We start from the raw sequence: 21993 nt of genomic DNA on the forward strand, positions 1-21993 counted from the left end.
TGTAAGATAAGATATTAATATTCAGAACTTTATAATGAACTTGGCAGGCAAAAGATTAATAAAAATTGACAAGAATATTAAGGAGGAACAGATGGCTTGTGTTTTATCAAATTATCTAATGGTTCCTTGCATTTCGTTAAGTTTTTTTTCTGAAAATAAATTATTTTGACTGACTGGTTGTGGACAACTTTACATGAACAAGTTCATGAACAACCAGTCAGTCGAAATAATTTATTTTCAGAAAAAAATGCAACTTTGTGTATTGCTTTTCCAACAACCCTTTCACAAATAATTCCTAATGTAGCTGAGCTAAGCATATCATCTTCCGTTTGATTTTTTTCTGAATTTTTTAAGGAATTGATTTTGCTGTTTGATTTGTTACATTGTGTATGATTTGAACATACTGGTGATTCCATTTTAAGGATTAAAATTAGCACTTTTATGATTCCATATGTTAAGATTTTATTTTTCAGGTGATTTGTAGATGCATTTGTACTTCATATTTGCTAAGAATGTTAAGGGAAAATATGATTCCTATCAATTGGGGATTGCGATTAGTGAGAAAAATGGATTGGCTTTATTACTCTCTAAAAAATAATCTAGCCTTTGTTCTAACAATTCCTGAGTAGTTCAACTATGATTACAAATTTATAATCACAAGCATGAATTATGAACAGGGGTAGACCACATTGCCCCTTGAAACTGCAGTGCCGTTTATGGTCACAGCTGATCAGATTTCAGTCTTAGCTTTGTATTCCTACCTACACCTGGGAACTTTTCAACCTTGCTTGTGAAGAATCTATGTCCTTCCGCCTTAAATAAAAATAAGACTGTTTCCACTGTCCTTTGAGGGAGCAAGTTCTCAATACTCGTTACTCTGAGAGAAAATACTTTGCCTTCTTAAATGATTGACGCTTTATTCAGTAGTAATAATCCCTGGTCATGATTTTCTGGTAAAATGAATCATCCTCAGCACATCCTTCCTGTCAACCACATTTACGATTGTTTAACTGCCATTCAGTTGTATAAAAACTGCTTGGGAAACAACATAAATTGATTATGAGAATAAAACCGTGTGTATCCCTGGACATGAGGTGCAACTGTTCCAATCAATCCTGCTAGGTCCCCTAGATATATGTCTTATATGTAGGGTATTCCTAACTCAGTCAAAAAGGCCTGATAGAGTTATACTCACTAATATCGCAGACATCTCCAAAACTATTCTACATGTCCTATCCTGCCAACAAGACACAATTACGAGAGGTGGCAGAACATCGGTATTCAATCACCAGAAAGTGGCACAGGATTCCTCAACGTATGATTTCATGGGGTATGGAATGAATGACATGAAGGAAACTGCCTGCTGTTACCATCCACTGCCTTTACCCAGTTGATTAGTCAGTACTCTTTCAAATTAAACATTATTTTGGAAGCAGCACAAAAGGCTGCAATGGGACTTGCTGTGCACTGGGTGGGGACTGGAATCTATTACTAATACTGGCCTAAGTAGCTACATGGCTAACCAGATTGATCAAGTCTGGAAGGACATGGTTGCCTGGTTCTGATTGCACCAGGTGCTGAGAAGAATAACACCAAGAAGAAAAAAGTATATTTTAACCATCAACCTGTCCAAGTTCTTCTGCAGACTCCCTGCTTTCTCTACACTACCTGCCCCTCCAAACATCTTTGTATCATCCGCAAACTTGGCGACAAAGCCATCAATTCCCTCATCCAAGTCATTGATATACAACGTGAAGAGTAGCAGCAACTCATTTTCTTTAAATTGTTACTGATAAACTTCAAGTTAAAGTGATGAGAAAGTAAGCAATAAATGCAAATGTAGCCCTTAATTATCACACAGATTTAATTTTAGGTTGACCTATTTCTCTTTAAAAAAATGAAAGCATGGTAAGGCATTTAAAAAATCTACATGCTTAAATATGAATATTTGAAAAATTGAATTTTATTGTGAACTGACATTAATAAATTCTCTCAACTGAAAGAACCAATTTATATAAATGTTCCAGCTTTTATTGTAATGGTTTTATTAACTGCGTTTTGAAGTGTAAAATGTGTGAAACCCAATTTGCCAAATGTTAAATCCAGAATTAATTTTGAACGTTAGGTATAAACACAAAAGCACCTATCAAAGCTTAACCACATTAGCATGTTATAATGGCTTGATATAGTGACTTTCTGCAAAAGGGAGAAGATACCATGATTGATCAACGGTCGTAGCAAAGAAATGTTATTTTGCAAAAGTATTAATGTAATTTACATGTACGTTCTTTTTTATGGTAACTAGTTTAATGCATTTATATTATAAGGAATGAATAATGCTGTTATACTTTGTCATTTTCCTGAAACATTTGTAAAACATTTTTGTCTTAAATCTTAGAAGTTTATGTTAGTAAATAAGTAATGTTACTATTCACAATCATTGTTTATAATGACTATTTCATTTTTTTTGTTTGCCTCCTGAAGGTGAGGCTAGTGAGGTCATCTCCACCAAATTCCCAGTTCAGAGCAACTTTTCAGGAGTCTTACCAGGTCTATAAACGGTACCAGATGGCTATCCACAAGGACCCCCCTGATAAACCAACTGAACAGCAGGTTAGAATTAGACGCACTTAATTCTTAAAGTTTATTGGTAATGCAGCCAGGCCAGTGAAAGGATTGTCACTTAGATTCAAGTAGAAAAGAACTGATATTCAGTTGAATATTTCTTTCCCTTTCCAATCTCACTAGGACATTGTGTTAATGATGAAGGAATACTACACTAAAATATTAAATAACGGGAATACAGTATTTGTATCATAAAACTTCACGAGAAGGTAATACGCAAAAATAGTAATTCTCAAAATGGAACCATTTTGAATAATCCTTATACCACCACCTCCATGTGTGCTATATTAAAAGAAATGTTAAATTCATATTAGAAATTATAAGAAACATTCTGGAATTTATGAAATGAACAGTTGAATGTAAAAAATCATAATTCTTTGTATATATGTTGTTCATTTTAATAAAGTAGATAATTAATTGTTAATTAATTAATTCGTTTTATCAAACCAATTTTTAAAACATGCCATTTTTTAATAATCAATTATAGTACAGGTTTAGCAATACAACTATCCATTTTATTTTTACATCTGACAGCCTGAAACTCTTGGTGGGATGTAGTTATGCATATGCATGCACAGATCTTAACCACCGTTTAGAATTAAATTGTTATGGGAGTACAGACCACAGCATTTGCATCATAAACATTTAACTTGATATCAACAAAGACTTGAGTTCTTTGCAAATTAAAATCACTTTTGAACACTTCCATTTTAAAAAGGGCATTAAAGCCTTAAAAGGGCATTGTATTGCACTATGTGAATTCCCTGGAACCATGCCAAGAATGGAAGACTCTTTCCAGTGCTACAGGTAAAATTAAGAGGTGATGTATGGAGTTCCTATTTTCAAATTGAGTTCTGATAGATTGTAGAGGGCCAAGACTTTTTCATTCCTGGAATTGATGTCAAAAGATGATTACTTTAAAATTGGCAAGAAGGGATTTTACTCACAGGGATTCCTTTCATGTTACCACCAGAAACCTTTACAGAATAAAATGCATAGTGCTGTTTTTGAATCAGTTAGAGTAGACCTCATAATGAACTCATCAGATCAGGTTACTGTGCAAGCAGTCATATGCACAGGACAGAGACTATGTAGACCAAGTGGACAGTTAAGTGATAATAATGATCAACCTAGCAATTTCACCTGAAGTCAGTTTTGTAAGTGTAAACATAAGGGTTTCTTAGCAGCTTGGAAACATGGACTGAGGAAAAGGTAACACTTATAAATCAAGTTGATGCCTTGTTTATTGCCAGCAATTGGGCATAAAAAAGAAAAAAAACATTTATTTGTTACAAATTTGTTAAGAATAATCTGACATTAAGTTAGGTGACTAAATTTAAATAGGCTATTGAACTGGATGTGGAGGAGAACCTGCACTACTCATACCTTCAGTGGTAGAACAAAATGGTGAATCTCTGTTTAATTCAGTCTCTTTTTGTAAACATGTCCTCAATTATTTACTTTGAAAATTTACATGGATCTCCTGCCCTGAAGGTGAAACTAGTGCCAGTTTCCCTCGATGATCCAGCTTTCAATGAATCCTTTAACCAATCAGCAACTCTGTACTCCAAGTATCAGATGGCTGTGCACCACGATTCACCTGATGAATGTAGTGCATCAGAGGTAACACCCTTTATATTTATTTGTTCTTATTAAAGTACAGTTATTTTTATGGTACGTTATGGAAAAGCATTTTTTTTTTTTGCACCAGTCTTGTCATTATATTTTTCACCATATTTTTAAAATCTTGTCTTCTGGTCAGTTAATGCAGTACCAGATCTTTGCTACCGATAACATTGTTGATGAGTAGGGCATGAAGAGCTCTGTAGTCTTATGAAAGGAAGCGAATAATGTGGTAATTGTATCTATTTTGGTCTAACCCAGCTTTATTATGGACATTTTCTCTTTAGTGCCTTATCTCTCAATACACCTCCACACTCGTGCATAGTGGAATAGTAAAATACTTCTCATTGAAAAAGATGCCATGAAAGTTATGTTATTACAAAAAGATATCCAGAGCTCTTGTTATTATGCATGATTTGCCCTCCAAAGAATTTAGTAATGTAATTGGAATGTTTGAATTTGTATATGTGCCGAGACTTGTTTTTATTATCAGAATTTGATTAATAGCAGATGCAGTTCTTCTTTATTTGATGCATGCATGCTTCTAAAGGTATTGGAAGTTTGTTGTATTTTTAATCTCCCCTGTTTGCATTACTGTTTACAAGCTTGGAAAAGAAATGTAAAAGCAACTCATTTACAATGTTAACTCGTCATCACCTGTACAGCTATTATTGAATATTTCTTGTAATAAATACTATCACAAAGATGCTTGCATGAGATGACAGACTTGGTACAATTGTGTATATTTGAGAGAAGTGGGACATTTTGGGAACTAATTTGGAAGCTAAGGTTCATTTTAAGCATTCCTTTTTTGTCTCATAGGTTAAGGCAATAATCTTTCTAATTAGCCCTTTGCTAAATAAGGGTCTTTCACAAGAGAGGGAATCTTACTTCTTTCTAAATTTATAAAATTATTACCGGTAGAAATCCTGGATTTATTCTATCTTAGAATTTGTAGCCAATTTAGTAAAAGCTTCAAACACATGCTTTCCTTTACAACTTTCCATCCACAACTCCACTAGTCCCACCAAAAAATATTGGACGAGATGTATATTTTTTAATTTTGAAAATATTCTTAATTAATTGCAGATTTATTTTAAAATGAAATATACAAACAACAATACCCTGTTTGAAATGTTTTAGGATGGTTCTAGTGTAGTGTTAAAGGTCACTGAAGACAAATGAAGAAAAGTAAGTTTGGACAAATACAATGACTGTCTCCAAGATCTAGTGTTACAGTATATCATTGTGTCAAGATGTGATTTAAAAAGGCTGGTAATGTCATTATTACAAGTGAATTCCGTGTTGCTAAATTTTCAGTTTTGCCAATGACAGTTCTTTTAAATTAACCGTCCTCCTTCTTTCGTTGGTTTTGTCATTTTCACTTGGAATCTGGACATGTCAAAGTTGAATTAATCCTCAAACCTGTCCCAAACCAAGGAGCAGGTCAAAATTGTGGTACATTTCTTATTGAGATCAGATTAGGCCATATTAAGCAGTAAACAACGTATATTACAAAACTGCTTTATCAAGCTATAATATTGCAAGATACAAGAAACTGCAGATGCTGGTTTACATAAAAAAGACAGTGCTGGAGTAGCTCAGGTGGTCAGGCAGCATCTCTAGAGAATGTGATGAGTTGATGTTCTTGGGTCAGGACCCTTCTTCAGATGATTGTGGTTAGGCGGGGGGGAAGAAAACCACAAATAGAAGGGAATGGTCAAAGCGTGGCGAGTATTAGGTGGGTGTAGTTAAGGAGAGTTATTGATAGGACAAAAGCTTGAGATGAAAAGGCAAAAGGTGTGAAGTGAGGATAGAAGAGGTGTGAATTGTGAAGCCAGACGAAATGTTCAGCCAAAGAATCAGCGAGTCTAACCAAGCGTGAATTCAGCGACCATTTCGCTGAATGTTTGCATTCAGTCTGCCAAACTCTGCTGGCTCTCCCTGTTGCTAACCATTTTAATTCCCCTTCCCATTCCCATACTGACCTCCCCTCTTGGGCCCCCTCCATTACCAGAGTGAGGCCACACGCAAAGTGGCGGAACGACACCTCATATTCTTCATGGGTAACTTACAAGCTTACGGTAAAAACATTAAATTCTCCAATTTTAGGTAACTAACCGACAAACAACACTTCCTTCTACCCCATCCTTCTCCCTGGGCCCCACCTAAGCGTGATCCATTTCACCCCTTTCCCCTCCCCTTCAACCTTTATTCCTCCTTCATGTGTCACAATTTGGACCTATCCTTATCTCACACCTTTTCATCACTGGCCTTTGTCCAACCATCTGCCTATCAAAACCCTCCTCATCTGTGTCCATCTGTCACTTGCCAGGCTTCAACCTGCCCCTTCTCTCTTCTAGCTTTCTCCCCCCACCTCCCACTTCTTCAGTCTGAAGAAGGTCCCAATCCGAAACGCAGCCTATCCATGCTCTCCAGAGGTGCTGCCTGACCCACTGAGTTACTGCAACGCTTTGTGTCTTTTGTAAACATTGCTAGCTTGAATTGCAATGGTCTAACTAATGGAACTAAGGATTTAAATATTCACTAAATGAAGGAGCAAAACACAAAGTGCAGGAGGAACTCAGTGGGTTAAACAACAACTATGTTAATAAATTTAATAAATGCTGTCTGACCCACTGAGATCCTGCAGCACTTTATTTGCTCAAGATTCCAGCATCTGCAGTTTCTTGTGTCTCTACTTGAGGCAGCACAGTGGCGCAGCTGATAGAGCTGCTTCCTCACAGCGCCGGAGACCCGAGTTCAATCCTGACCTTGGGTGCTGTCTGTGAAGTTTGCTTGTCCTCCCTGTGACCACGTGGGTTTCCTCTGGGTGCTCCAGTTTCACCCTGCATCCAAAAGATGTGTAGGATTGGAGGTTAATATTCTTTTGTAAAATTGTCCTGAATGTGTAGGGAGTGGATGAGACAGTCGGATAATATAGAACTAGTATGATCGATGGTCAACATTGACTCGGTGGTCAACAGGGCCTATTTCTGCACTGTATCTCTCAACTACTGTATGAAGTAATTCAATGTTAATGTAGCTGGTGCTTGTTTCAAAAAACTGTCAGGGAATAATTATATTCAAGAAAGGGCACCCGTTGAGACACTGTCCAAATATATAAAGCTTGGGGAAGAATGTTAATGGCATTTACTTCTATATTAAAAAAATGTTGGTCTTCACCCTTGAATGCAAGGGTGAAGATCTTGTCTGAAAGTTTAGATTTGTTTTGTGAGCTAGTGGGTTTAATATATTTTCATTTTCATAGGTATTTGATAAGGTGCAACACAGGAGATTATCGCAAGAGGATTGTCCTTTGGGATTGAGGGTTATTAATGTGAATAGAAAATTAATGGATGGGAGTAAAAGTTTTTTTTTGAATGTCAGTTAATTAATGTGCCGAAAGGATTAGTGCTTGGATTTGCAGTTCACAAGCAATGCCACGTCAGGGTCCGAATGAAATATATCCAAGTATACTGACACAAAGCTAAGCGGTGAAGTGGATTTGAGGAGGGAACAGAAGGACATCTGCAAGTTAACTGATGACCAGAAAGGTGGCAGGTGAAAAATAACACCAGAAAGCTTTATCTACTTTGATAATACACTGAAAAAGCCGATTTTTATTTCTTTTTTTAAAAACAGAGAGACACTAAATCTTGCCCTTTGGAAAGATTTATGCGTCTTTCAGCATGACTCACAAAATTAATATTCAAGATAGGGAAAGCAAATTAGAAAGCGAAACGGTACATTGGAATATAAGAGTAAAGAAGATTTGCTCCATTTATAAAGTAGTTTGCAAGTCTACATTTTTAATTAATTTTTAATCTCCTTGCCAAAGGAGGACGTACTCAATTTGGGGAGTGTGTGTTGAAGGATCTTCACCAACAATATTTTTATAAAACCTTCAATGCAATAAATCATTTTAATGATTTCTTGGAAGGGTGGTGAGATGGAAAAGTTTAGAAAGTGAGTTCTTAAAGGGCCTGTCCCACTTGGGCGACATTTTCGGGAACAGCCTGAAAAGAGGTTGTCGCGTCGTGGAGTGACGTGAAGTGACACGCGGTGTCTCCCTGTCACCCCTGGATTTTGGAATGTTCAAAATCCAAGGGCGACATCTGGGTGTCTAATCATGTCATGTGCCCTGTCACACGCTGACGTATGCTGTCCTGCGGGTGACGCCCGGTTTGGGACCACAGATGGGCTGTAAAATATTCTTCCTGCAATGCATGAATTTTAAACATTAATATATTAAAATTAATACAATAAAATTAATTGTGCAAATGAAAAGCTGTCTGAGTCGTTCAGTTTTAGTTACAGATGTATTGGTCCGCTTCCAGATCTAATCACAGTCTAACTTTTCACAGGGATGGATTCAGTGAGTGTAGACTGAACTTCCCTCTCCCCTCCACCCCCCTCTTCTCTCCCACCCCATTCCTCCTTCTCCACTCCCCCGTACCCTTCTCCCCTCCCCTTTCCCCACATTTCTTCCCTCCCCCCCCCCCCCCCTCTTCCTCTCTTTTTCCCTGCTCCACTCTTTTTTCCCCTTTTCCACTCACAGGTTAAAGACATGTATCTCACAGGTTAAAGAGATGGTGCTGATTACAATTAAATTCAGATTTCAGATTAACTTGATCATCATGTACACCAGGCGGCAATGAATTGCCTGGTTTGCTTGAACCTTATAAACATTACACGCGATAAAGATAAATACAACATATAGACACATTTAAGGATAAATATGACTGAAATGGCACCAAAATATAGTAAAGTGCAATAGAATAGCCAAATTAGTTTAAATTAAGAGTACATAGCAAAACCTTCAGGAAGAGAGTGTGAAAGAGGTGATTGATTCAGGAGTATGGTAGTTGTGGAGAAGTAGCTGTTAAGTCTGGATGTGCAGACTTTCAAGCATCCGTAGCTTCTCCCAGAAGGCAGAAGGGGAACAATCAAGAGTAGCAATCATCCTAGACTGTGCTTCTGCCGTTCACGATGCAGTGCATGGTGAAGATGAACTGGACAGAGGGAAATTATGAGTCTGCGATGGTTTGGCCTTTGTTCACTGCAGATTCAGGCTGTCAGGAGCAGAGCAGGTGCCATCCCTGGTTGAGATGCATCCCGTCAGAATACCGTTTGAAGCACATCTGTGGATGTTTAAGAGAATGCTCGTGGGCATGCTAAATCTTTTCAGACACCTAAGATAGTAATTATGCTGATGCTCTTGATTACTGCATCAGATTGAAGAGCCTAGGTTAGGTTGTTGGTGATATAGATGGCTAGGAATGTGAAACTATCTCCCATCTCTACGTAGTTCCACTGAACTACTTAGAGATGAGTGACAGTCATCTCTTCTGGTCAGCAACCATTTCATTCGACTTGCTGATGTTTAGGCTAGGTTGTTGTTTTGACACTGTAGATGGGTTATGCATGCAACCTATAATGTAATTACCTCATCACCACTAACCACGCCCCATCATATTAGTATAACTGTAGTATCCTCCCTTTGTTCTTCCCACTAGGTCCCAGTACGCCTGAAGGGCTGGATGCAGTCAGTGCTGGGACGTGTGTGCCATGTGCTATATTAAACTCTCAGTAAAGGTTACAGTGTGTCAGCTATCACTCCTTTACATGGTGTCAGAAGTTTAAACTCACATTTCCCGTTTATCGGTTTTTATTTATTTGTCCCCGTTAGTGCCCAGTGTTGGGTTTCCCTTGACATGGCATCCTCATGCCGAAAGCCATCTCCCCTTGTCTTCGACGCTGACATTGCGGAGCGATGGTCGACTTTTGTGATGGACTACACTCACTACGTCAATATTGCGCACCGGAACGACCCAGCCGCGGTCAAAGCATCACTCCTGCTCAACCTGGCCGGTCCCGACGCAATGAAGAGAGCTCAAGCCTTTGTCTCCGAACCAGCAGTCCTGGATGACAACGACCAGCCGGTCGAGCCAGCTGAATCGGCCGACGACCCGGTATGTCTTTTGCGCAAGTTCGCGGAGATATGCGACCTGCCCTCCAACCGTATACTGGAGCGGGCCAGGTTCTTCTCACGCAAGCAACAGCCGGATGAACCTGTTGAGTGCTTCATCGCTGACCTGCGGCACCTTGCCCAGCGGTGCCGATTTGAAACCATGCGCGACCAGCTCACCAGGGACATTCTCGTCACTGGCATGATTGATCAGAAGCTACGTGCCGACCTGCTGCAACGGCCTGACCTAACCCTGACTCAGGCAATGCATGCGTGCCGCATTGCCGAAGTGGTCACCCCTCCGCATGGGCAGAGGGGGTCTGACAGCCAAGCCATAAATCTAACTGGTGTTGCTGGACAACGACGTATGAGGGACAACTTTCGCCCTCCACCGCGGCCCGTTCGTACATCCCGGGTCCCGCGATCTCAAAAGTGTCCAAACTGCAATTACGTGCACTCCACGGAGTCACAGTGCCCAGCCCTCGGGAAGACCTGCAATTTCTGCGAGAGAATGAATCATTTTGCAGCTGCCTGCCGGTCCCGTGGGAAAGTGCCCTCAGCTCCCAGACAACTCCTAAACAACCTTCTGCAAGTTGATAGCGAGATGGATTCTCAGTCCTCTGTTGACACTGCCCCCAGCTCTGAGAACAGCTATTCCACGGGAGATGTAAGTGTTTACACTCTCCTACACAGCCGATCTCGCCTCCCCGATCCTTCTGTGAACATAACTGTAAACAATAAGTCCTTCTCTGCTAAGCTGGACACGGGGGCGAAAGTGAACGTAATGTCAACAACGCTGTTCCACAGTATAAGGAATAATGAGCTGCTGACTGCAGATCGCTCTGTTTTGCGTGCCTATGGGGGAGAGGAACTAACACCTGTGGGGAGGGCGACCTTCCACTGCGTGCTGCAGAAATTTTCCCAGGACCTGTCTTTCTTTATTCTGGACTGTGACTGTGACGTTGCTGAGCAACCAGGCCTGCCAGGATCTTGGTCTGGTGTCTTTTGACCGTACGGTCCACGAGGTGCAAGCTGTGATGGATCCACTATCCGAGTACCCAGACCTGTTTGACGACAAGTTGGGGAAGCTGCCGTTGGTGTACAAGATCGTGACTGACCCATCCGTGGTGCCTGTGATCCGTCCTCCCCATAGAGTGTCGTTCGCCATGAAGGGCAAGGTGGAGAGCATGCTGAAAGACATGGTCAACATGGGAGTGCTGGAGGCTGTCAGCGATCCAACCGAATGGGTCTCCACCATGGTCGCCACATTGAAGAAAGGAAAAAATGAGATACGGGTATGCATCAACCCCAAGGACTTGAATATGGCGATTAAACGGCCCCACTACCCCATGAGGACTGTCGAAGATGTTGCCGCCCAGGTGGGTCAAGCCACAGTGTTCTCCGTCCTCGATGCCAGAAGTTCGTTTTGGCAGATACCCCTGGACAAACGCTCCACGGACCTGACCACGTTCAGCACGCCCTTCGGCAGGTTTAAGTTTTTGCGGATGCCGTTCAGCATCAACTCCGCCAGCGAGGTATTTCAGTGTTCAATGGAACAATTGTTTGCAGGTCTGCCCTGCGCGATCATTGTGGACGACATTCTGGTCTATGGGAGGGATGTGGCCGAACATGACCGCAACCTCCGACGGATTTTGGACCGTGCTCGGCAGATAAATTTGAAGCTTAATCGGTCAAAATGCAAGTTCCGGGTGCCTGAGGTCACATATGTTGGCCACATTTTCACGGCCCAAGGGTTGAAGCCGGACCCGCAAAAGACCAGCGCCATCTCAGAGCTGCCTGCCCCGACAGACGTTGTCAGTCTACAGCGTTTCCTGGGTATGGTGAACTACCTGGGGAAGTTTATCCCCGACCTCAGCGAGTTGAGCGCACCCCTGAGACAACTCACAAAAAAGGACATTGCCTGGGCATGGTTTCCACACCACCAGCAGGCGAGGCTGGTCAGCACACCTACCCTGAAGCTCTTTGATCTACTGCGTCCGATCGTGGTCACTTGCGACGCCTCTCGATTTGGACTGGGTGCTGCCTGCCTGCAACCTCACGCTGGTGACTCGCTGCTGCCCATCTCCTATGCCTCCAGGACCATGACGGACACAGAGCAGCGCTATGCACAGATAGAGGAGGAGCTGCTGGCGGTGGTTTTCGCGTGTTCGAAGTTTAAGGACTTCCTATTTGGCACCAGGTTCACCGTTGAGACGGATCACCAGCCACTGGTAACGATACTGAACAAGCCTATACACTGCGCTCCTGCCAGGCTACAGCGGATGATGCTGCAGCTACAGCGCTTTGACTTTAAAATCATATATAAGAGGGGCACCGAGATGCATGTGGCTGATGCACTGTCCCGGGCCCCCCGGGCCTCCTGCGACCAGCACCCCTTCGAGCAGTCGGACTTACAGGTACTGAACGTTAACTTCGTCCCTTCTCAGCAACTACAGTGCTTGGTTGAACATACCGCAAACGACCCCGACCTGCAGCAGCTTGCTGCTGTCATCAAGCGCGGGTGGCCCACCAAACGGAATTCGTTGCCTGCCAGCGTCCACCCCTATTTTTTGGTCCGCGATGAGTTGGTCCTCCGGGACGGCATTATTATCAAAGGACACAAAGTGGTCGTCCCTGCCTCGCTGCGTGGCTTGTATTTTGACGCCGCCCACATGGGGCATCCCGGGGCAGATGCCACTATCTCGCATGCCCAGGAACAGTACTACTGGCCGGCCATGGCAAAGTACATCCAGGCCAGGGTGGATTCCTGTCCGGACTGTAACTCTCTTGCCCCGCATCAGCAAAGACAGCCGCTTTTGCAGCAGCCTGCCCCTGACATGCCCTGGTCTTCTCTGGCTGCCGATATTTTCGACTGGCGTGGGAAGCAATACCTTGTGCTAGTAGACTCTTACTTGAATTGGTTCGAGGTGGACCTCCTCCCTGCCATCACCTCCGAGATGGTGATCAGCAAACTTCGCCGTCACTTTGCCACGTTTGGTTCCCCTGTCCGGCTGCAGACAGACAACGGACGCCAGTTCACCAGCACCGCATTTCGAGCGTTTGCTGCAAAGTGGAACTTTAATCATTTCACCAGCAGCCCGGAGTACCCGCAGAGCAATGGTCTAGCTGAACGGGCGGTCCGCAGCGCTAAGCACCTGCTTGAACAAACCCGCATCTCGAACGGGGATTTCTATCAGGGTCTCCTGAACCTTCGGAACATTTCCAGAGACAGTACCATGGGATCCCCTGCCTAGCGACTCATGTCCCGTGTTGTCAGCCCTCCGATGCCTATTGCCCAGCAGTCCCTGATGCCCAAAGTCCTGCAGCCTGCTGATGTTCAGCAACGTATTGCCCAGAAGCACGAGATCCAGCGCCGCTCGCATGACAAATCCTGCCGCCCTCTTTCGCCACTGATGCCTGGACAGGTCGTCCGTTTGCAGACGTCCACCGGCTACTCCCGACTTGCCACCGTCGTCGGGTTTGACAGTGCGCCACGGTCCTACCTCGTGGATTTTGAAGGGACTGTATACCGACGCAGCCGTCAGCACCTGTTGGCGGTTAACGAGCCCAAACCACCTCCTGCGATTCTGTATACCCCTCCATCGCGTGTCGAGCCTTCCTCCACTAACGTACCCTCTGCTCCCTGCATGCCACGGTCGGTCCTTTTGCCTCGGGTACCCCCCCTGCTCCTCCCGGTTTTGCTCCTCAGGCTCTGTTGTCCCCTGCAAGGTCTTCTCTTTCTCCCACTTCTGCTCGTTCTACCCCTTCTGTTTCACCTGGCTCGCCTGTGCCTCTCCGTCCCCCCTCCAAGCTGGGTTCTCCACCCACCTTCTCTCCCCCTCCTGTTTCTGTTCCTGTCCCTCCTCCTATTCTTTCGGGTGGGGAGGGTGAAGGTGCTGTGCGCACTCGCTCGGGTCGGATTGTAAAACCTCCGGCTCGCTACGGAGAGTATGCTTAGCTTTGCAGGTTCTGTATAACAAACCTGCCATTGTTGTAACTTGTTCAAATTGTAAGGGGAAGGATGTAGATGGGTTATGCATGCAACCTATAATGTAGTTACCTCATCACCACTAACCACGCCCCATCATATTAGTATAACTGTAGTATCCTCCCTTTGTTCCTCCCACTAGGTTCCAGTACGCCTGAAGGCTGGATGCAGTCAGTGCTGGGACGTGTGTGCCATGTGCTATATTAAACTCTCAGTAAAGGTTACAGTGTGTCAGCTATCACTCCTTTACAGACACCATGACAAAAATTTCCCAATTATGTTTCTGTATTTTGTCTCATTATTGTTGATCTGGCAAACAAAAGTGGTAACATTGGCAAACTTAATGATTTAATTAATTCATAGAATAATTTGAAAGCAATTAAATTGGTGTCAGTGCAGGTGAATGAGCACTTGGATAATCGAAATTTGACTTGATTCAGGGCACAATATTTTGAAGTTTACAGAAAGTAGAGCAAATGTGACCTGCGTTGAGTTATTATATTTAGAGATAACAGACAAGTTTGAGCATTTCAGCAGCAGTTGAATTAAGGCAAGGGTGATATTGGGTAATTGTATTCATGGACAAACATTAACAAAAATGATGAATGTGAAGATCAAACATCATCACTGAGGCAATCATTATACTAATGTGCATTGTCAAGATAAGCTTACGACGATTGCTAAGGAGAAGGGTGGATCCAAGGAAGTGGACAGTGTATACCGGAGTAACTCAACGGGTCAGGCTGCGTTTCTGGAGAACACGGATAGGTGATGCTTGGGACCATTCTTCTGGCTCCACAGAGAGGAAGCAGTGATGGAAGGGTGGGCTACTTTGTGTCCTTTTATGTAAACCAACATCTGCTGTTCCTTGTTTCTTCTAAAGATGATGTGCTATAACAGCAAAGTTACATGTAGATGAGAAAGGGCCAGTGTATGATTCTTTATTTTGGGTAGAGGAGGTCATACACCAGGGGTATGGAAACTATGAGGATCAAAGAAGAGGAAGTACTGACACTTTTGAGAAATATAAAAGTGGATGAGTCTCCAGGTCCGGACAGGATATTCCCTAGGACATTGAGGGAAGTTAGTGTAGAAATAGCAGGGGCTATGGCAGAAATATTTCAAATGTCATTAGAAACGGGAATAGTGCCGGAGGATTGGCGTACTGCGCATGTTGTTCCATTGTTTAAAAAGGGGTCTAAGAGTAAACCTAGCAATTATAGACCTGTTAGTTTGACGTCAGTGGTGGGCAAATTAATGGAAAGAATACTTAGAGATAATATATATAAGCATCTGGATAAACAGGGTCTGATTAGGAACAGTCAACGTGGATTTGTGCCTGGAAGGTCATGTTTAACTAATCTTCTTGAATTTTTTGAAGATGTTACTCGGGAAATTGATGAGGGTAAAGCAGTGGATGTTGTGTATATGGACTTCAGTAAGGCCTTTGACAAGGTTCCTCATGGAAGGTTGGTTAAGAAGGTTCAATGGTTGGGTATTAATGGTGGAGTAGCAAGATGGATTCAACAGTGGCTGAATGGAAGATGCCAGAGAGTAATGGTGGATGGTTGTTTGTCAGGTTGGAGGCCAGTGATGAGTGGGGTGCCACAGGGATCTGTGTTGGGTCCACTGTTGTTTGTCATGTACATCAATGATCTGGACGATGGTGTGGTAAATTGGATTAGTAAGTATGCAGATGATACTAAGATAGGTGGGGTTGCGGGTAATGAAGTAGAGTTTCAAAGTCTACAGAGAGATTTATGCCAGTTGGAAGAGTGGGCTGAAAGATGGCAGATGGAGTTTAATGCTGATAAGTGTGCGGTGCTACATCTTGGCAGGACAAATCAAAATAGGACGTACATGGTAAATGGTAGGGAATTGAAGAATGTAGGTGAACAGAGGGATCTGGGAATAACTGTGCACAGTTCCCTGAAAGTGGAATCTCATGTAGATAGGGTGGTAAAGAAAGCTTCTGGTGTGCTGGCCTTTATAAATCAGAGCATTGAGTATAGAAGTTGGGATGTAATGTTAAAATTGTACAAGGCATTGGTGAGGCCAATTCTGGAGTATGGTGTACAATTTTGGTCGCCTAATTATAGGAAGGATGTCAACAAAATAGAGAGAGTACAGAGGAGATTTACTAGAATGTTGCCTGGGTTTCAGCAACTAAGTTACAGAGAAAGGTTGAACAAGTTAGGGCTTTATTCTTTGGAGCGCAGAAGGTTAAGGGGGGACTTGATAGAGGTTTTTTAAATGATGAGAGGGATAGACAGAGTTGACGTGGAAAAGCTTTTCCCACTGAGAGTAGGGCAGATTCAAACAAGGGGACATGACTTGAGAATTAAGGGACTGAAGTTTAGGGGTAACATGAGGGGGAACTTCTTTACTCAGAGAGTGGTAGCTGTGTGGAATGAGCTTCCAGTGAAGGTGGTGGAGGCAGGTTCGTTTTTATCATTTAAAAATAAATTGGATAGTTATATGGATGGGAAAGGAATGGAGGGTTATGGTCTGAGCGCAGGTATATGGGACTAGGGGAGATTATGTGTTCGGCACGGACTAGAAGGGTCGAGATGGCCTGTTTCCGTGCTGTAATTGTTATATGGTTATGGGTAACAGAGAAAGGACAAACAAAAGTGATGGTGAGTCGATGGAGAGTGATTCTTTAGCTGCAGATAGACACAAAAAGGTGGAGTAACTCAGTCGGACAGGCAGCATCTCTGGAGAAAATGAATGGGCGACGTTTCGGGTCAAGACCCTTCTTCTGACTGGTTAGGGATAAGGGAAACGAGAGATATAGACTATGATAAGGGAAACGAGAGGTTTAGCTGCGACTGATTAATAAGAATGGAATCGACTATCCGTCTTGGATGACTGTAGAAAGGCTTTGGAGGTGTGGGAATTGTTTTAGAATCGGTGATGTGTGGAGAAGGTGTTGGCATCCTGAGAAGTCTGTACTTTCACATCACAACGCCAGTATTTACGCAGACAAACAGCTGCATATCTGCAGTGACCCATGAGTTGTCATAGAATCATAAGGTGTGGAAACAGGTCCTTTGGCCCAACTTGCCCATGCCGAACCAACATGCCCCCTCAACATTAATCCCATCTGCCTGCATTTGGTCCATATCCCTCCAAACCTTTCCTATCCATGTACCTGTCCAAATGTTTCTTAAATGGTATGATAATACCAGCCTCAACTACCCCTTCTATCGATACATGCAAAGCAGCAACCTGCTCTCATGTGGCATCTCTGTTGTGGAGAAGAGCTATTGTCTAACAGCAATATGTTCTTCACTGGCTTCTCTCAACATTTCCATAACTACAGTCTGCTCCCAGTGATACTGAGCAGAACTCTGGGATCAGCTTCACAGAGGCAAAAAAGCTTTCAATGATCTCCACCTGTGCATTTGTGGAACTAGCAAGTCAATTGATCAGTAGAAAAGTTGAAACTGTCTTGCTTCTCACATCATTTGAGATGGATTTAAATCATTACCAATTAGGGTGGCAGTAAATTTGCCTTACAGCAGCAAAGACTCCGGTTTGATCCTGACTATGTACGGTCAGTACGGAGTTTGTATGTTCTCCCTGCAACCACCCGGTTGCTCTGGTTTCCTCCCAGATTCCAAAGAAGTGAGCATGCGACTGCATGCGGCAAGCGTGACCTAACGTGGTCGCTTGAGCCGTATGGCCTCGCGGGGCCGGTCCCACTTCGATCGCCGGAGCCGTATGGAGTTGTGCGAAGCTGGTCCCGCCATCGCGCGGGGCTCAGAAAAACTGACACTGTCCAAAAATTCCGCGCGGCAACGGCCTGCCGGCCCGCAGCCACATTGTGGCTGTACACACCGTCTCGACGGGCGTGCGCAGCGTCTCGACGCCATACGCAGCGTCTTGACGCCGTACGCCTAGCGCAAACTTCTCGCGGACTTCGCTTGAACTTCACGTCAACTCGTACGGGATCACTCGACCTCCGCGCGTCTCCCGCTTCCGGTTTGGTCGCGCTTGCCGCATGCTCGTGGGACAGGCCCTTGCAGGTCTGTAGGTTAATTCCTGTAAATTGCCCCGAATGTGTAGGATAAGAAAGTGGGATAACATAGAATTAGTGTACGGGTGATCATTGGTCGGTGCAGACTCGGTGGGCCGAAGGACCTGTTTCCATGCTGTATCTCAATACTAAATTATACTGAACATAATGAAGGGTGTCTACAATGGGGCCACAGGTAGAGTTGCTTCCTCACAGTGCCAGAGACCCAGTTTTGACCCTGACGGTGCTGTCTGTGCAGAGTTTGCATTATCTCCCAGTGACCACATGGGTTTCCTCCAGGTGCTCCGGTTTCCTCCCACATCCCAAAGATGTGGTTTTGTAGGTTAATTGGCCTCTATTTAATCGTCCCCAGTATGTATGGAGTGAATGAGGTGGTGTGATAACATAGAACTAATATTGACTGTGGGCTGAGAAGCCTGTTTCCAAGCTGTTAATCTTCTATATTACTAAAAGTCTGATCTTGACCGCTTTTGGCCCACTGTGCTGCGATTTCCAAGAGAATGCCGCCACCAACGGCCGTCATTTTTGGCCACCTCGCTCAGAGCCCTCCTCCGCCTTCCTTGACCGGAGGATTTTTCCCACCGATGACAAATCAGAGAGATATTAATGTTTTTTTTTAATTCACCATTCTCTCTGCTGCCCCTGCTGGAGAGAGCGGGAGAGACTATAAAACCAGGAAGTGGTGTGCCTCACTCAGTCTCTGCAAGATGGATGAACCAAAGGGTCACGTCTCTCTGAGCTCTGAATAAAAATGAACAAATGTCTACTCAACTGTGAGTCCCCTTAAAGTGGTTTGAAAATGAAAATATGGTTTGTTTGAAGTAAAAAGGCACTGCCTGCAAATGGTTGTTTGGGTACTTTGGCTTGAAGTTAAAAGGCACTACTTACGGCAAATGGCGGCGGGTGCTTTGGCTTGAAGTTAAAAGGCACTACTTACTGCAAATGGTGGCTTGGGTGCTTTGGCTTGAAGTTGAAAGGCACTACTTACTGCAAATGGTGGCTTGGATGCTTTGGCTTGAAGTTAAAAGGCAACATTTACTGCAAATGGTGGCTTGGGTGCTTTGGCTTGAAGTTGAAAGGCACTACGTACTGCAAATGGTGGCTTAGATGCTTTGGCTTGGAGTTAAAAGGCACCACTGCAAATGCACTTCCTGTTTGCACTGCATATTGATTTTAGATAAAACGCTACCACTTACGGCTATGATTTTTGGCCATCTTACTCAGTCCCACTCTGCTCAGCAGGAACAGAGAATTCTTCCCATCAATGAAAAATAAAAGTGTTATTAGTGTTTAAAAAATGTTGAGAATCTCTCTCCTGTCAATCACGCCATGAAGGCCACACCTTTTCCGATGGGAGGGGGAGGGGTTATAAAACCCGGAAGTGTGGGTGTGGCTCAGTCTCTGCATGATGAGGGAGGGAGAGGTCATGACTGTCTGAGCTGTGAATCAACGGAACACACTGAATGTCTACTGAGCTGTGAGTTTGGTGTTTTGTATGGTTTTATGGTGGTTTCACGCTGCATGAAATGGTATGAAGCTGCATTTGAATTTGGTGGCCTTGCACCCTGCTTGAAATGGAATGAAACTGCACTTTAATTTGGTGGCCTTGCCCCTTGCTTGAAGTGGAATGAAACTGCACTTGCATTTGGCGGCCTTGCACCCTGCTTGAACTGGTATGAAACTGCACTGAATTTGGTGGCCTTGCACCCTGCTTGAAGTGGTTGGAAACTGCACTTGAATTCGGTGGCCTTGCACCCTGCTTGAAGTGGTAGGTAACCACTTGAATTTGGTGGCCTTGCACCCTGCTTGAAATGGTAGGAAAATGGATTTGAATTTGGTGGCCTTGCACCCTGCTTGAAATGGAATTTCAAGGAATAGCTATGAGTCAACTGCCAGCCCACCAGCCGTGAGTGAGCTGTCAGCAGATCAGGCTTGAGGGACTGAGCTGCCACCCCAAGAACCCATACCAGCAGTCCAGAAAGCCCCTCAACTGGCCACCAATATTGGAATTGGTGGAGAGGTGGAATATTGCGTCGGGGGACCAGCCCTCCCGTGTGAACATGGAACCCAACAGGTTCTACTTAGTCTAATACTCTCTAAATGTTACCACTTCTAAATTGGAAATGATGCACTCTTAGTGCTACTTGAATTCCTCTGTGAGGCAAGGGATGGACTCATCTTCACTCTTGCCATCTCTCACAATTTTTTGGTAGACCAGATATGTGCTAAATCTTTTGATGCACATTCACTCATATTTTGCCTAATGAAATGATCTAAGCCTTCAGGGGCAGACCAGAAAGTGAAAACCATCTGGCAAACTACGGCTCACTTTTGTCTGACTGCAGCTCACTCTTGTCATGTGTCTTGAGAAATGTTTAACATTTCTGCCCTTGTGATGCCGGTATCTGAATTGATGCCGGTGATGTCAGGTAAAATAATGTAATGTGTGCTACATCCTCAAGTTCATACTTCTGCTCCTCCATTTCTGCTGTTGCTTCTTCCTGCTATTGCAAAAGGTGGGGATGTGGGAACTTGTGGTCATTTTGGGTCATGCTAGAGAGCATGCATTATATTGGTAAAAGCATGGCTATACTTTATTCCTGAGCCTGTTGTGGAAGTAGCAAGTGTTGTCACTTTCAGGATGGGAAGGGTGATGAGAGACCCTTGGGATACTTGCATATCAAGGAAACTCTGTACTGGGAAAATCAGAAAATACTGCAAGATGCTGGAAATCTGTAATAAAAGCAGAAAATGCTGAAAACAATCTCCAGCCGTTTTTTTTACGAATGAGTTAATGCGCTAGTTAAAATCAGATTACGTTTCTTTGTCTGTGTTTGTGTTACTAATGACAGGGTGGTGAGAATTTGCCCAACCGGTCAAAGTACACTAATGGCAGGACAAAAAAAAAAGTCCCAGATTAATGACTGGCAGAAACGGCCAGTTCCAAAAATGACCGATAAAGTGAGCTAGTTACCGAAAGGTTGAAGGTTTGATACAGTCCAGAAGGCTGCAACTGTCAGACACAAGATTAAGGGTTCTCCCTCAAGTTTATGTTGGACCTTGTTATAAAAGTGCAGGAAGCCACAGATCAACAGTGAAGGACTTCCTTAGCTAAGACTGGTGCATAGGCCTGGGCTGTCCAATAGCTATCAGGATGAAGATCCTCTCCAGGGGCTCCCATCATTTTTTGTGGTCAAGGCAACAGACAAGGTCACTTCTTTCTATTCTTTTCCCTGCTATGTTCAATAGCTGATCAACAAGACTGATGTTCAAAAGTAGAGGCAGAATGAACTATTTCTTTAGATTTTTATGTTATTTAACTCTTTAGTTAGACTGATAAAACTGTGATTGACAGCCAGACAACCATGAACAATGAACCATTGATTAATGAATAAATTTAATTGCTGATGATTTGGATCAAGAAGATGATCCTTCAGTTTTCATTGCTAACAGTTGGAATTAAATTGATATTTGGAATGATAGAATGAAATTGAAATAATCGACTAATATTTGCTTCTCATTCAATTCATGAACTGCAAGTTTTGATAACTTGATGCCTTTTTGTTTAGATTGTCAGATTTAATTTGGTTATTCACGGTTCACAAGACAGCAAATGGAACTTTTATAAATCTACTAAAGTTTTGATCTTTAATATTTTGACTGAATACTTCATCGGTGATTTAAGAACTAGTATTTATTACCCCAGATTCTTTACAGAGAAAAGTAAACAAACATTGTTGGGCT

General features: G+C 43.3%; 1 protein-coding gene across 7 annotated transcripts in view; it reads left to right on the plus strand.

The window, feature by feature from the left end:
- The window catches only part of ate1 (arginyltransferase 1), a 153448-nt gene that overhangs the window by 22944 nt on the left and 108511 nt on the right, over window positions 1-21993 (plus strand). For 4 of the 7 annotated variants that reach the window (XM_033033804.1, XM_033033801.1, XM_033033803.1 and 1 more), the window contains exon 7: window positions 2485-2613. The exons of 1 other annotated variant lie outside the window; for it this stretch is intronic. In XM_033033804.1, coding sequence (XP_032889695.1) covers window positions 2485-2613 — 129 coding nt within the window. Of the gene's footprint in view, window positions 1-2484; window positions 2614-4119; window positions 4249-21993 lie in introns of all 7 variants that reach the window. 2 more of the 7 variants (XM_033033808.1, XM_033033802.1) reach the window with 1 other exon arrangement.

The sequence above is a fragment of the Amblyraja radiata genome, chromosome 15, assembly GCF_010909765.2.
Source record: "Amblyraja radiata isolate CabotCenter1 chromosome 15, sAmbRad1.1.pri, whole genome shotgun sequence".
NCBI lineage: Eukaryota > Metazoa > Chordata > Chondrichthyes > Rajiformes > Rajidae > Amblyraja > Amblyraja radiata.